General features: G+C 53.1%; 2 protein-coding genes across 3 annotated transcripts in view; one reads left to right on the top strand and one right to left on the bottom strand.

Moving 5' to 3' along the window:
* Window positions 1–15,060, bottom strand: part of SLC22A23 (solute carrier family 22 member 23) — a 191,505-nt gene that overhangs the window by 15,193 nt on the left and 161,252 nt on the right. For both annotated transcript variants that reach the window (XM_017850292.1, XM_017850293.1), the window contains exons 5-10: window positions 13,162–13,289; window positions 4,861–4,963; window positions 3,530–3,762; window positions 1,768–1,800; window positions 1,623–1,646; window positions 541–664 (exon numbers count right to left, since the gene is read on the bottom strand). In XM_017850292.1, coding sequence (XP_017705781.1) covers window positions 541–664; window positions 1,623–1,646; window positions 1,768–1,800; window positions 3,530–3,762; window positions 4,861–4,963; window positions 13,162–13,289 — 645 coding nt within the window. The remainder of the gene's footprint in view (window positions 1–540; window positions 665–1,622; window positions 1,647–1,767; window positions 1,801–3,529; window positions 3,763–4,860; window positions 4,964–13,161; window positions 13,290–15,060) is intronic.
* The window catches only part of PSMG4 (proteasome assembly chaperone 4), a 45,054-nt gene that overhangs the window by 26,623 nt on the left and 3,371 nt on the right, over window positions 1–15,060 (top strand). The window lies entirely within an intron of this gene.

Raw genomic sequence — 15,060 nt, 5'->3', positions numbered from 1 at the left:
CACCTGTAATCCAAGCTACTCGGGAGGCTGAGGCAGGAGAGTCGCCTGAACCCAGGAGGCAGAGGTTGCAGTGAGACAAGATCATGCCATTGCACTCCAGGCTGGGCAGCAAGAGTGAAACTGCATCTTGGTGGGGGCGCCGGGGCGGGGGGGAAACGCGCCTCTTTCTACGCTTTTTAAACATTCTGCAAATAGCTGTGCCGTGAGGTCTCTAGGCAGAGTTGGCGGCCACAGGTCTGTGGAAGTGGCGGCCATTATGGATCCACAATTCCCCCCTTGGCCAGTCCACTGAATATTTCCCTGGGCCCAGAGTAGGCTCGCCTGGTTTCCCCGTTTCCCCCCCTGCTGGCTGCCTGGACAGGACCGCCAGGGCCAGGGTCTCTTCCTGTGACTCTTGGGCACCTGGAGGGCACACGAAGCCGATGTGCCCAGAGCCAGAGACAGAGCTGATGCTGGTTCATCCCACACCAGCCTGGAGCCAGGGACTCGTCTTTGAGTCCCGAGAAGCCGGCGTTCCCCGGGGTGTCTCCCATTACGCACCTTATCACCGTTGGGGTGATCTCCGCACAGAAGAACACGCTGAGGCTCCCCACTGCATGGGAAGCAAACATGCCCACGATGGAAAACGCGATGGAAAATTTGTCCTTGACGCTGTCACTCATCCCTGGGGGAGGGTCAGAAGAAGGGGATGGTGAGGGAAGAGAGGAAGCCAGGCCAGGGTGGGAGGGAGGCCCGGGGCTGCACGGCACGGCTCCTCCCCAGTGCCCAGCGTGCGGCATGGATGGGTGTGCAGTTCCCTCTGGGAACCAAGCCCCTCGAGGACTAGACGCCCAGAGTCCCCGCAGTAGGTTTTGTGGGGCTCCTGTGAGTCCCTGTGCATCAAGCATGCTGGAGCTCATGGCGGCCTCTATTGGCATTCCTCAGCCGGGAGCCATGCCTGGTGGGAGTGCAGGCTGGCGTGTTCCCGGTGCCACAGCAACACCCCTCTGCCCTGGCCTACGTTTGCTCCAGTCAGGTCTGATGTGCCCAGCACGTGGGGCAGGTAGCCTACGTTTGTTTCAGTCAGGGTTAAGGAAACAAAAACTCAAGCCATAGAATTTATGGGCCCAGAAGGAAAGTGTTCAACCCATCAAAGCCCTCGTAAATGGCACTGGAGACTGACCTTGCACAGGACTGTGTCTGGCACCGTGCACGGACATGCTGTCAGGGCCATACAGCTGGGGCTCAGCTCAGTTCCCCCAAGGCTGCATAGAGGGCAAGCGCTCCCCAGGGACACGGGCGAGGGCTGGGGCAGGCCAGGCGGGTGCAGCAGCAGCTTCAAGGTGCAGGGCGGCACTCTGCTGTCCCCAGAGCTGGAGGGCAGCAAGCTTACATGGGTCAAAGGGGGACAGCGGCTTCCCCTGGCAGCACAGACGGCCGGGCCCCAGCACTCCCGGGCTTTCTCCCCCACCCAGATGCTGTCCAGGACAAAGCAAGCTGGCGCCGGGCCAGGGCCTGTGCTGAGCCTGGTGCCAGGGGAAGGGGCGGGGCATGCGTGCCAAGCAGCACAGAAACAGGGAAGCACCAGTCGCTCTTTCTAGAGGCAAGAGGGAGAATACAAATGTATCCGTATAGTGTCCAACCTACGGCCAACTTCAGCTGCAGTTCTTGGAGGGCAAGGGGGAGAAAGAGAGGAAATGGAAACCACAGGTCCGTGAGTCTTGGAGAAAACGCCCGTTTAGATGTAATACAAGACGAGGAAGCACCGCCCGCGCGCTTGGGACTCACCTGAGTCTGGGTGCTGGCTGTACTTTCCAATCACTGGGCCCGCGGACATGATCGCACCCACACAGACAAGGGCAAAGCAGGTAAGAGAGGAGAGAGCACGTTAGGTGTGGAATTAGCCCAGTGTGTTCCCATGTGACTTGGTTCAAGCAAACTCCCTTCCGTTTCTGGGATGGCGCTGGCTGCCAGGGCAGTGGAGTTCATACGCACTAAACAAAGATCTTTTTGTTAGGAAGACAGGGGTAGGATCCCGCTGACCTCAGAGCCTGGGGAGAAAATGGAACCTTCACAGCAAGACCCTAGCAGGTGCAAAGGGTGAGCTTCCTTGCATATAAAGTCACCCACAGGTCACTGTGGCCTGCACTCAAGCAGCATCAAGCACCATGGGGCACCCCTGCTGGCCCCAGCTCTGCTCCTCACGGCTGCCTGGTGTTCACTTGGGGCTCCTGTGCATTCCTGCTTAGGGCCAAAGGGGCATGGCAACACCTGGTGGCTGAGGCACTCTGCCACTTCCGTCCCAACTGTGTGAGCAGGGCAGAGGCTCCCTGGAAGGGCAGCTGGGGAATGGGGATGGAGGGAGACAGGCACCACGTGTGTATTCCATTAGCTAAGCCTACTAGCAGTCTCCCAGCAAGGTATAGATTGCATAGGAACTGTCCAAGCTAGAAAGCCGCTCCTGAGTTGGAAGTGAGCCATCTCTAACCCAGGCTGCACGACAAGGCCACTCTAATCTGGGGGTGGTGGACAGTCCTGGCATCTAGTTCTGAGAGCCTGCGTTCATTTTCCTTGTAAAGGCAGGGGAGCTCTGTGGGGTCCATGTTCCCACAGTGTCCCCAGCCTGTCCCAGGAGGACCGTGCCAGGGCGGGAGAGGAGGTTCAGCAGCCCTGCCTGTTCATGTCATGCCCTGGGCCGGCCACGGAGGTGCTGTGGTGGTTTGTCTACACACGGGGATATCTGTCGGTGAGGAGCTATACAGAGCTTGCTGGAGAGGCCAGACGGACTCTCTAGCTTTGCCTTAGATTATTATTATTATTTTTTTTGAGACAGAGTCTTGCTCTGTCACCCAGGCTGGAGTGCAGTGGTACAATCTCAGCTTACTGCAACCTCTGCCTCCCGGGTTCAAGTGATTCTTCTGCGCCAGCCTCCCGAGTAGCTGGGACTACAGGCATGTGCCACCAAGCCCAGCTAATTATTTTTTGTATTTTTAGTAGAGATGGGGTTTCACCATATTGGCCAGGCTGGTTTGAACTCCTGACCTTGTGATCTGCCTGCCTCGGTCTCCCAAAGTGCTGGGATTACAGACGTGAGGCACCGCATCTGGCCAGATTATTTTTAACCTTTACTGAGAAATTCTTTGGTCCAAAGAGAAGCTGATGAACTCGGGAACATCTGCTGAAAAGCAGGGCCCTAATGTGAGGGTGACAAAACAGATTTATTTCCCCTCATGTCACTAGAAAGAGACAATCCTTTGTTCTTCTTTGTCATACACAGAAGCCGTCTGTCCCATTAGTGAAGACCCGGCCACCAGGACTCGGAGAGAATCATGGTGCAGCCCGGGCTGGGGCAGGGGGAGGAGGGAAGGCCCAGGGCCCTCCGAGGCGGGCTCCACAGATGCTCTCACGGAAGCTCTATCCTCCCCAAAGCAGCTCCTTCCAGCGGTAGATTTCAGAGTGGCCGCTGGAGTCTTACCCAGCCCTTTCAAATGCCCTTGGGGGTCTGCCAGCCCCCCTCCCTGCACCCAGCCCGCCTCCCGGGCCCACTCACGGTTGAGGAGGCCGAGCTGCAGGAGTGAGGCCAGGGCGGTGAGGATCATGAAGAGCAGCAGGCCTCCCCTGCGCCCGAGGAACCGGACCACCACGCACATGGCCAGGCAGGACACCAGGGCGATGCTGGCCGTGGTGTAGTAGTCAGCGTAGAAGTTCTCCAGGAGCGGCACCTTCACCTCGTGGCCCATCATGCTCCTGGCAAAGCAGTGGTGGATCCCGTACCCTGTCAGCCTGTGGAGACATACCGAGCGGCGGTGGGTGGGCTGCCCCCACGCCAGGGCTGCGCTGTTTCCCGGGAGCTCATGGTGTCAGGTGACCAGGAGATGAAGAAGTAATACAATGTGTCATAGAAAAGCCCGCCATGACCGAACTACGAGCAGATTACAGAGCAAATGCAAAAGAGGAGACGTGAGAGAAATAGGGACTGCTTCTCCTGGTGGGGCTCCACGCTCATGCTCCTCTGCTGTGGCTTCAGTAGACAGGTGTGGGCACAAGAGCGGTCACCCTGAGCGGTCACCCTGGCCCCGAGCCCTCACCCTGGGCCTCCGTCTTTACCTGTGGCAGCTCGAGACCCTTCACAAACGAGTGCCACACCCCAGCTGACCCCTAACCCAAATGAGTCGAATCCCTCCCCTCCGCCACCTTGGTGACCTCTGATCCTGAACAAGGGACCGCCTTGCGCAGTCAGGGCCACTGAGCTGTCAGTCAAGACAGGAGTGACCTTCTAGGTACACACCAAGCCCAGGGACTGGGCTGCAAAGAAGCTGCGTGAATGATGCCCCCCGCCCCTGTAGGACCCAGCAGGCGGGGTGACCAGGGCCGGTGAGGGCCCTGGGAGGAGGTCTGGGCTCACTGGCCTGGCTCAGGCCCACCTGCCTCCTCCCGCGGCCATCCTGGCACCTCTGGCCAGGCTGGCTGCAGGTTCAGGAAGGGCGGGGCCGGCTACAGACAGGGGCCACGGCCACTTTGCAGCCAAGGCCTCATGGGTCTCAAATCCCGTCCTGAGACAGGGCCCAGAGTCGCAGCCTTGTAGCAGTCCCCCCTGTGCCCCTGAGGAGGTGCGTTCATGTGTGTCTTGGTGCCCTGGACCTCATGGGCACATGGTGGGGAGGCCCTGCTCACAGGATTTACACGCCCGGGCTGGGGGCACCAGCTGCTTGAAGCTTCCGGGAGGGGGAGGCCACTATCTTCTAGCCCGTGTCACTTTTCACACACACCCTTAGGATTCCAAGTTCAGTGGGGTGGGGAGTAGGGCCCTGGGCTTCACTGCTGCCCGCCTTCTTCTCTGGCCCCCTCCCACCCAGCTGGCACTTGTCCTCTCTGACTCACGAGTTCACACACAGGACCACAATGTTCTTCCACAGGTTCCGTGTCCCCACCACCTTCACGATGCAGACCTTCTTAGGCCTCCGGGAAAGCTCCTTCTCCAGCTCTGCAAAGAAACAGATGCTGTGAGCCCTGGGCAGGCCGCCCATGGAGGATGGGACAGCAGCTGCAGGCATAGTCCTGGTTCCCCCGTTTGGGCACCACAGAAGGGAGAGAAAAGCTTTTTTTTTTTTTTCCTTTGCCAGTGGATAGGGTCTAGGTTTCCAGGATAGAAAGGCACTCAGAAGACTCCAGCTCTGCAGCTCCGGTTTCCCTCGGGTGTCTGAGGGGGCACCAAGGTGCACCATCAGCAGAAGTTTCCTTCACAAACCCTTTTTGTGGAACCAGGCAGAGTACACACAAATCAACAAACAGTGTCGACTCAGTTCACTTTTGTCTGAGGACAGAGCTCAGCGATGATATTCTAGGTTACTGAGGCACTCATTGGGCCCTGGGCAAATCTAAACAAGCAGTTCTTTTCCGTACACTCTGCATCTGCCTGTGTCACCCCACCCCCGGCTGGGAGACTGGGAAGGCCACATGCAGATATGCTCCTTAGCCTTGTGGGGTGGAACTTACCATGGCTATAGCTACTTCTGCTGAAACTGCCCTTAGGACATACGAATCTTTGAAAGACAAACACATAAGTGAATACATCTGCATGTATGTGTATACACGCATACACGCACACATTCATACGCATATGTATACGTGTGCACGTTTTAGTTAATGGAAGTCCTTGGGAGCTGGACAATGTTTTGGCTCCAAGGGATGTGAGCAACTATAAAGTCATGAGACTGGGTTTCTTGTGCAGCCCCAGCAGCTCTGAGAGCCCCTCTGAAGGGAGTTCCCCAGCGCAGCGTTACAGGGGTCTGCAGAGGTGCTGGTGTCGATTTGGCAATTTACAGGGAAGATTCAGAATGCGGCAGAGGCACTGGCCTCCAGGAGCTGTCTGCGTGCACGTCTGGGAGCAGGAATGCCACTCGCAGCCTTCTGTTGCCTCTCTGCCTTCCTAGCCTGCATGTCTGCATGGAATCACCCCCTTCTGGGGAGCTAAAAAAGAAAAAGGAGACTTCCTGAAGCGGAGGGGAACCAGGACTCTTCAAGACTGTCAAGGTCACGAGAAACAAGAAAGACTGAGCAGCTGTCAGACCAGGAGACTAGGGAGAGGGGAGAGTGAGATGCAGTCCTGGGCGGTATCCCGGGGCGGGAGGAGGCTTCATGGAAAGCACGATGATGGGAGGCACTAGAGAAAGGCTGGGGTTTGGTGAATAGCAGTGTTCCAATGTCACTTTCTTAGTTTTGACAATAGTATCATGACAATATCAGACATTCGCAATCGGGGAAGCCGAGTGAGGGGTATACGGAGATTCTGTACTATCTCAGCAGCTTTCCTGTACATCTAAAATTATCCCCGAATAATATATTTATAAAATAAGAAAAGCGGTGGAGATGGGGAGGCCTCTGTCTACCGAGGAAGGCTTCATTGCTGGGAGTTGCCTCTGGAGGAACTCTCCTGCTCCCTCGGGGGCTGTGTCCCCAGGACCCTGGCCCTGTGCTTCCGAGGGCCACTCTGAACCCTAGACGGCTCAAGTTCAGCCTTCCTCTTCCACCACCTTCCGGCCATCCAGCGGCAGGAGGGTCACAAAGCTCCTTCGTTATAGTTTAAAGAAAAAATGTGTTGCTAAATCCTAGGGATTTAGGAACTTTTATTCAAACATTGTTTTGAACTCAGTGTCACCAGCCAGGGCACAGAAGGCAGAAGGAGAAACCTTTCCCTTGTCTGAGGGATATCATGTCTGCTGAGTTTCCAGAACTTTCTTCTTTCCCATACTTAGGTGCAAAGATTGAGGTCTGTATGCAAGCCCACAGGGCCGGCATTTCAGCTGCTGGTCCACGGACCCTCTCGGCTCCCAAAGTCTCCTGACCATTTTTTTTCCTTAAAATGGGCTACTTTGACTACAGGCACAGTTTCTCTATGGTTAAAAAAAAACTAATTTTGTAACGAGCTTGAAAAGATCATGGTTAACAGAAAACCTTGGATCTGATGATCTGAGTATCTTTGCTATTATAGATCTCATCAGAAACCAACTCTAACAGCTATGTTTTATCGCCATGGGAGACTTCCGAGAAGAACATTTAAATGTCCGTTAGCAAGTCCATATAAGTTTAAAGTTTAAAAAATATATACCCCAAACTGAACTCCTGATATGTTCTTGTTTATGAAATATGATGTTAAAGAAGCAATAACAATTGCATTATGACCTGAGCTTTTTAAATAAAATTAAACCTAGAACCCAGTCTAAAAAATTGACTGTAGTCTGCAGAGGTAACTGAATTCTTCTAAGTGGAATTAGATTGACCTTTCCAGGGCTATTGATATGTTGTCAGGAGGCACACGAAGTGCTTCCTCCCGTGCCTGGCAGAGTCACTGTCCAGTGGCTTTTTGCTCATCTTACTACCAGTGACTCACATCACCAGCCTGTCAACAACAACATGAAGCTTCTACAGCATTGTCTGTTCTTCTGGGCCCCAAATCCACAAGCTCTATGTTATAGGACACTTCAGATGGCTCTAACACCCTCAATGGTAGCTGAATCCAAGAGGCCTTTTTGTCTGTCCAGATACCAGATGGACATCTAGGGACTTCTCTGAACTCCTCACACATGGAAATGAATGGGTAACAGGGAGCCCGGCCAGGTTGTGGGGCACTGGCATCCAGGATTTGCTGATGTGAGCACCCGGCTCCCGTGCGCTCTTCGAGACAGAGGAGGAGGAGGACACATGGGCCTGCTCAACTTAGAGCCATCAGAAAATTTTCCAACCAAAACTGATGTCGAGCCTACTGAATTTTGATGAGCCGGGTATGTCCAACTCCACCCTGCAGCCCCAGTGCCTCCGCATTTTCACGGATCCTCGTGTAGTCGGGGCTGAGGTCTGGGTGCTGTGAGGGGCCTGATGAGCCCGGGCAGGAACCCAGCTTCTGCACTTCTGGCTGGCTCCTTGGAAAAGCTACGCTGTCCTTGCCCTGAGCCCAGCTGCTCATCTGTGAAGTAGGATGAAGCACTGCCTGGCTGGCTGGGAGAACTCGGTGCGGCCTCCGGGAGCACTCGGGGAGCACGTGTCCTCCTGCCTCAGGCTCAGTGAACCCAACATCTCCCACCTTCTCTTCACCAACAGAGGAAGGGAAAGGAGGCCCTGATGACACTGCTGACTCGCTGGGAGGAGGACACGGGCTCTCCACATTTGGCCATCTGCTGTGAGAGGTAAATCAGGCCTCCTAGGACAGCAGAGGAGGCAGTGGTCCCTTGCCCAAGACGAGGCTTGGGAGGAGCAGGGAAAACACGCAGAGGAGAACTGGAATTGGCTTGCGTGGGGGTGTGAGATAAACCGGCTTTGTTGTCATCCTAGTGGATGATGCTAGTGCCTTAGGGGTGAAATTGGAAAACCATGAGTTATAGAGACAGAAAGCAAGAAAAGAAAAAGGAGGAGGACAAGGAGCAGGAGGAGGAGAAAAAGAGACAAGGAAGGGGAAGAAGGGATGCTGCCATCTCTGCCACAAGAGTCATTAAAAAAGCACACTAAACGCTCCAAGGAGGCAGCTCTGAGCCCCACACCTGTGTTGGGAAGTAGAAAAAGCAGCCGCTGCCTCTTCTACGCAGCCCTTCTCCCCTCCGGGACGGATTGAGATGGCGCCACTCGGCCGCTTGAATAAATGTGCTTTGAAAACAAGTGGAAGATAAGCGTCCATAGGAATCTTATCACGAAGTCACCGCAGACAGCACAGTCTTCAACGTCTAGCCAAGCCTTCAGCAACCGACCTGGCAACCGCCGACCTCTGTCATCTCTGTCCTCGTCTGCCCAGACACGGGCTCCACCTAACCTGAGCCCTCTGAGTGAGCCATGGCGGTCGTCTGCAGAGCGAGGGCCCTGTGCAGCCTGCCTGGGGTCAGATCTTGCTTTCATCACTTACAGGTGGTGTGACTTGGGCAAGGTACCTAGTGTGGAACGTGGAGGTGGCCTGACACATCCACTCTCTTGTCATCTCAGGATCTGAACAGATTGTTAAGGCCGAGTGAGGCAGGTCAGGACAAAACCCAAGCTCTGTCATTGCTAAGGGTAGTGGGGAGCCCCACACGGGGCTAAGATGGGGACGCTCGGATCACACAGACTCAGCCGTGCATCCTGGCAATGCTGGGCAGGTTGGCTTCTCGGGGATAAGGCATGAGGCTGCCCGGAGAGGACTGATGCTGAGGACGGAGGATACCTGTACCCTGCACGTGGCTCCCCACAAGGAGAGAAGATAGGAGGCACTGAGAGGGATCGTGGAGTTACTGTTCCCCAGTGCTCAGCCTCTTTGGACCCATTCTGTGCCTGTAAAGCAGGAGAATGGCCCCTTTCCCTTGTGAAGCTCAGAGGCTGATGACATGCACATGAAGCGCGTCCTTCCGTGCCTGGCAGTCACTGTCCAGTGACTTTTTGCTTATCTTACTACCAGCTGAGCGTTCTACATCCCAACATCTGAAGCCTGAAATGCTCTAAAATTGAGAATCTTTTGAGCACCCACATGATTCTTAAAGGAAATGCTCACTGGAGCATTTAGATTTGGGAGTTTTGAATTTGGAAAGCTCAACCAGTAAGTATAATACACATATCCCCAAATCCCAAAACATCCACTCCCCGAAACACTTCTGGTCCCAAGCATTCTGGATAAGGGAAGCTCAGCCTGCAGAACTGAAGGCACAGTCTTGTGTGTGGCACTCATCCTGGGTCTCGCTTCTGCACTAGGCTGCTGGCCACATGGCCACATTGGGAACCAGCGGGCCTTTTACTCCTGCTAGAAATGCTGGAAGCCTCAGGAATTATGACACAGGAGTGCTGTCAGCACTTGGGCACATTGTGTGATACGAAGGTTGCAGGACTGACATTGAGACATTGATGCTCAGGAACACACCCACATATCTAAAGTAACTTAGCTGCACGGGACACTGAGAACATCAGACTTGCTAGAAGATAAACCAAGGACAGCTTTAAAACAGAAAAGGAAACGAGAAATTTGGGAACATCAGGTTTTCCCCTGGCATAAATCCAAGGTTAGGATGTACTGACGGGGCAGCGAGCAGCCCCGCTGGACCCCTACATATACCTCCAGCCAGGCCCGAGACGCTCACCTACCCAGAGGTGATGCAACCACAGTCCTAACATTTCCTTACTACAGGAGTCCTGGGTTCGTTTAGCCCATAAATATTCATGGCACACCTGCTACGCGTCAGGCCTTCGGCTGGGCTGCTGCTGGGGGTACAGAAGTGTCTGGCTCTACAGACAGAGGCCCTGCCTTGCCTGGCCTTGCCGCTCTGCAGGGGTGACAGGCATTAATAAGGAACCCTGCAATTACTCGTCATAGCTGGGATGAGGGGAAGCGGGAAGAAGTGCTGAAGCTGTAACGGTGAATAACCGAGGGCTGACTTGGTCTCTGAGGAGCTGGCCAAGAGTGGGAGCTGAGAGGACAGGGAGTGTGCATGGGGAGGGCCCTGTGGAGAGGAAGATGGTGGTGTGTCCTGGGAGCCAAATGAAGGCCAGGGTGTGAGGCGGCTGGAGGCAGAGATCAGAGAGGGCCTCTACAGTGACCTGGAGGACCTGAGGTCTACCCGAAACGCACTGGGAGGCACTGGAGAGGCTTGAAGCCGGTGGTGATGTGATCAGATCATGTGTGACCTGGTGGCAGGGAGGATGGAACAAAGCTGGGAGCCCAGCCAGCCGGCCAGGGCACGAGAGGGTGACAGACACGAGGCTCACAGCAGGTGTTGGCTGTGGGATTAGATGAGGTGATGGGAGGAAGATTCCATGCAGAAAACCGAGTCTGGGTGGAGGAAGCTGGAAGTGGGAGACGTAGCAGCTGAAGGACACGCTGCCTTCCCCCAGCACTCAGCAGCCCTGCCATCGTGCTGCCATCAACACACCTGACAGCCGGGGGCGGCAGAGAGCGGAGGCCGCCGTGAAGGGCTGCGAGGCAGAGCGACCGCCTGAGGACCGCTGCCCATGGAGGCGAAGCCTCCCTCCTCTTTGTTAAGTCACATGTCACCAACTACCTCTCACCCAGCCTCCTGCCTGGGACTCTGGAACGGAAATAAGGACCAGCAAAACTCATGAGCAAAGAAATAAATTTTTAAAAAGGATCTAATACCACTTTCCAAATATAGGAGGGAAATGAATCAGTGTAATTAGGATTGAGAAAACAAGCTATTCCCAGACAATATTTTAACGTGAAAGAAGCGGAGTGTGATGGCTTCATTAGGGAAATGGCACAAACAAATTGTACTGTAAGCCTAAGAGCATTAGCCTGCTACCGAGTGAGGTCTGGGGACGTCTGGGAAAGCCATCTGAACCGTCCAAAACGAGCAAGCACGGCCCCGCTGGAGAAACCCCGACTGAGTACTCGCTGCTCAGAGCAGGGAAGTTCGTGTCTACCCGGAGCTCTCCCTCGTGTTACAGCAGCATGGCAAAGCCACCCCTGCTGGACTTTGCAGGTCAAATCCTCGCTCAGCTTTTCAGCAGCTGTGTGACCTCTGGAAGCTACTCAGCCTCTCTGTGCTCTCGCTTCCTCATCGGCAAATGGGGCTAATTATAGTGCCTTTCTCATAGGCTGTCACGGAGCAATAACACACGTGAAGCGCTTGGGACTAAATATTAAATATGAGTTAATATTTGCAAATCACTTAGAAAAGTAGCTGACATGTAAGTGCCATGTGAATGTCATCTTGTTTCTCATCACTGTCCCTGGATTAAAAAGGGACCACAGATGCACCAACACTCAGCACCCTTCATATCAACCAGACCTGGCGAACATCCTTCTTTGTTCCAGCGAAGCAAAAGCTTCGGGCGTCCCTGGGTAGGCCCCGCCCCGCCCAGCACGTGGTCCAGCCTGGGTGTACTGACTCTCAGGTCACTGCACAAGTTGAGGCAGATGATGACATCCTGGCTGAGCTACGGTAGCACCAAGGAGCTTCTCGCGACCTAGCGTCCCCCCCGATCTTCTGGATTGGGAGTCTAACAAGAGGCCTGTCCAGGCACCAAGGGCTTCTCTGATTTGGGGTTCCTGTGGATCCCTTCCCGCCATAAATGGATACCTGCAGGGCACATTCTCCCACCTCACTCAGGTCCCTGTACCTGCGCCCTGAGAGCGAAGGTTCCGCAGCCACTCTGACTGTAGTCCCTCCCTGCCACCCTCTATCCCTCGGCCCTGCTGTTTCATTCCTCCTGACGTATGCACACGTAACTCCCTGTCTGCGTGCCCCACCTGCCTGCAAGCTCCGTGAGAGCAAGGCTTTGCCTGTGTCTTCTCTGCTCTAGAACAGTGCCTGAAACAGAGCAGGCATTTAGTAAACACCTGTTGATTCAATGAATGAATCATCATCACAAGCATTTCTGGTCATGGGGGAAAATGAGCACATTCTCTCTTGGACAATGGCCTGGAGGTTATTTTCCCAGGGAATTTTATAACAACTGTCTATCCCAGGTCTTCAGTGAGGGCAGTGAGTCAGAGCGTGGAGCCCACCAGTGACCTTCAAACGGAGATCTGTATACCACTTGTGTCAGAATCTGTTCTAGTGCTTATTAGAAATTCAAGTTCTCAGGGCTTATCCCAAATCAAATAGGTTAGAATCTCTGGGTTCCAGGGAGAGGCCCAGGAATCTGGATTTTAACAACCTCCTGGTGAAACGTGGATCCTCAGGTTGAGAACCCCCACCTAGCTGTGGTAACGCTCCTGACACACAGGAATTCTATGGATTTGAACGACTATCCAAAAACATTTCACCTTTCCTGTCTTCAGCTGCCCAACAAATAGGTCATGGCCAGGTAAAGACAATGGTGGCTCTTTGAAGGTCATGCTTAGGAAAGGTGAGATCATGGGCCATCTACACCCTGAGCCAACGCTCTGGCAGTGTTTAGACCTGGCAGGCTACGGGCCAGACAGTCAGATATTCCCTTGAACAGTGCATATTGGGCTCACAGCTCGCTTCTGGATTTAGGCAGGAGAGGAGGAGATCCAGAGCGTGTTGGACTTGATCATGAAAGAAACAACACCTAGAAAGTGGAGAGAATGTCAAGGCTGCTACATTGCCCTTGTGCAGGCCAAAAGGTCAGAGGAGAATTGCACAGCTGGTTAAAACAGTTGTTTATGCAACAAAACCAGCCCAGGTGTCAGGGACCTGCCCCGTGGAGCCTCTCTGAGCTCCTGCCCTGGCCAGCCCGCGGTGTGCTCACCTGGCATCACACCCTTGATGTCGCCCTCAGGGTTCATGCGATTCTTCTGTGTGAAGTGGAGGATCAGCCTCTTTGCAGACTCAAACTGCTGGGTGGCCATCAGCCACCGGAGGGACTCGGGGAATATCCTTTAAAGACACAAAGGAGATTGGTGAACGTCTTCCGATTCTGCACGGCACCGGGAAGCGTGGCTTAGGTGTGGCCCGGGACCTTCCCAGGCAGGTGGCGGTCGGTCTCCAGCTGGGCATCAGCCTCATCGGGGGAGATGAAACCCTGGGCACTAAAACATTCCCAATTTTCTTTCCCAAAGTGTAAAATCGAGACCTTAACAAAATTAAAAGCACATGTTCTCACCCACATACGGAAGCTTAAAAAAAGGTGATCTCCTAGAAGTAAAAAGTAGAACAGAGGATACCAGAGGCTGGGAAAGGTCAGGGGAAATGGGATAGGGAGAGGTTGGTTGAAGGATACAAAATTATAGCGAGGTAGGAGGGACAAGTTCTAATGTTCTATGCCACTGTAGGATGACCATAGTTACTAATAATATACAGTTTCACATAGCTAGAAGGAGGATGTTCAATGTTCCCAACACGAAAAAGTGATATTTGCGATGATGGGCACGATAATTACCCCGATCTGATCATTTTACATTCTACGCATTGCACCATCACTGTGTACCCCATAAATATGTGCAATTACTACGTGTCAATTACAAAAATAAAAAAACAATGTAACAGAGTAGCAGATATGAACAACATTCGTACCAGTTGTGTCAAGAAATCAGTGTATACCTTTCAAAGTAACGCACGGAGAAACAACTCACGGAAGGCTGCTGCTTTTGTTGTATTTTGTCACAATAAATAGTAATAGAATGATTTTACGTTTAAAAAATTACTTCCAAATATGACCAACCTGCAGTTATTTTCAGTTGTGGAACATGAAGGCTCAGTCTCCCAGGGTTTTCCTTCAGAGCTATTCACATGTTACTGCTAACTGCATGTCACTTTGCCCTCAGATGATGCCACAACACAGTGGTTTTCAAGTTTTACCAAAGCAACAGAATCTGTTTTTTTTTAAAGACGGAATCTTGTGAGGCGCCCCAATACAAAAAAGCCAGCGTTTTATTATCAATTAATTTTATAAATTTACATTTATGACAATATTTACGAGCTGCTCAGAGAACACCGTGACTGCACAGAGCAGGAGCTGGCATACTATCTCTGCAAAAGTCCAAGTCATCAATATTTTAGACTTTAAGGGTGAAATGGTCTCTCCTCATCTTGGCCTTGTGGCCTGAGAGTGGATGTATGGTAGTGGGTGTGGCTATGGGCTAATAATACTTTATTGCAAAACAGGCAGCTGACCCTTGACTGTTTGGGAGAGACAAAAAGTAGAAATCAAAGCTCAAGATGACAGTCCTAGCTTCTTGTAGCCCTCAGTGTTCTAGTTATCATTTCACTTTATTTTAGTTAAAAATTGTGTCAGGAAAGTCACGATGGATGCTGGTAAGAAGTTATTGTGGCCGGGTGCGGTGGCTCAAGCCTGTAATCCCAGCACTTTGGGAGGCCGAGACGGGCGGATCACGAGGTCAGAAGATCGAGACCATCCTGGCTAACACGGTGAAACCCCGTCTCTACTAAAAAATACAAAAAAAAAACTAGCCAGGTGACGTGGCGGGCGCCTGTAGTCCCAGCTACTCGGGAGGCTGAGGCAGGAGAATGGCGTAAACCCGGGAGGTGGAGCTTGCAGTGAGCTGAGATCTGGCCACTGCACTCCAGCCTGGGAGACAGAGGAGCGAGACTCCTTTTCAAAAAAAAAAAACTATCCTGAGTTTGAGTTTGCAAAGCAGATGTTCGGTAGTTACAATAACCTTTTTTTTTTTTTGAAAAGGAGTCTCGC

Source organism: Rhinopithecus bieti, unplaced genomic scaffold, assembly GCF_001698545.2.
Source record: "Rhinopithecus bieti isolate Rb0 unplaced genomic scaffold, ASM169854v2 scaffold_32012, whole genome shotgun sequence".
Lineage (NCBI taxonomy): Eukaryota > Metazoa > Chordata > Mammalia > Primates > Cercopithecidae > Rhinopithecus > Rhinopithecus bieti.
The sequence above is the reverse complement of the archived record's forward strand: the minus strand, read 5'-3'. Positions and strand labels throughout refer to the sequence as shown.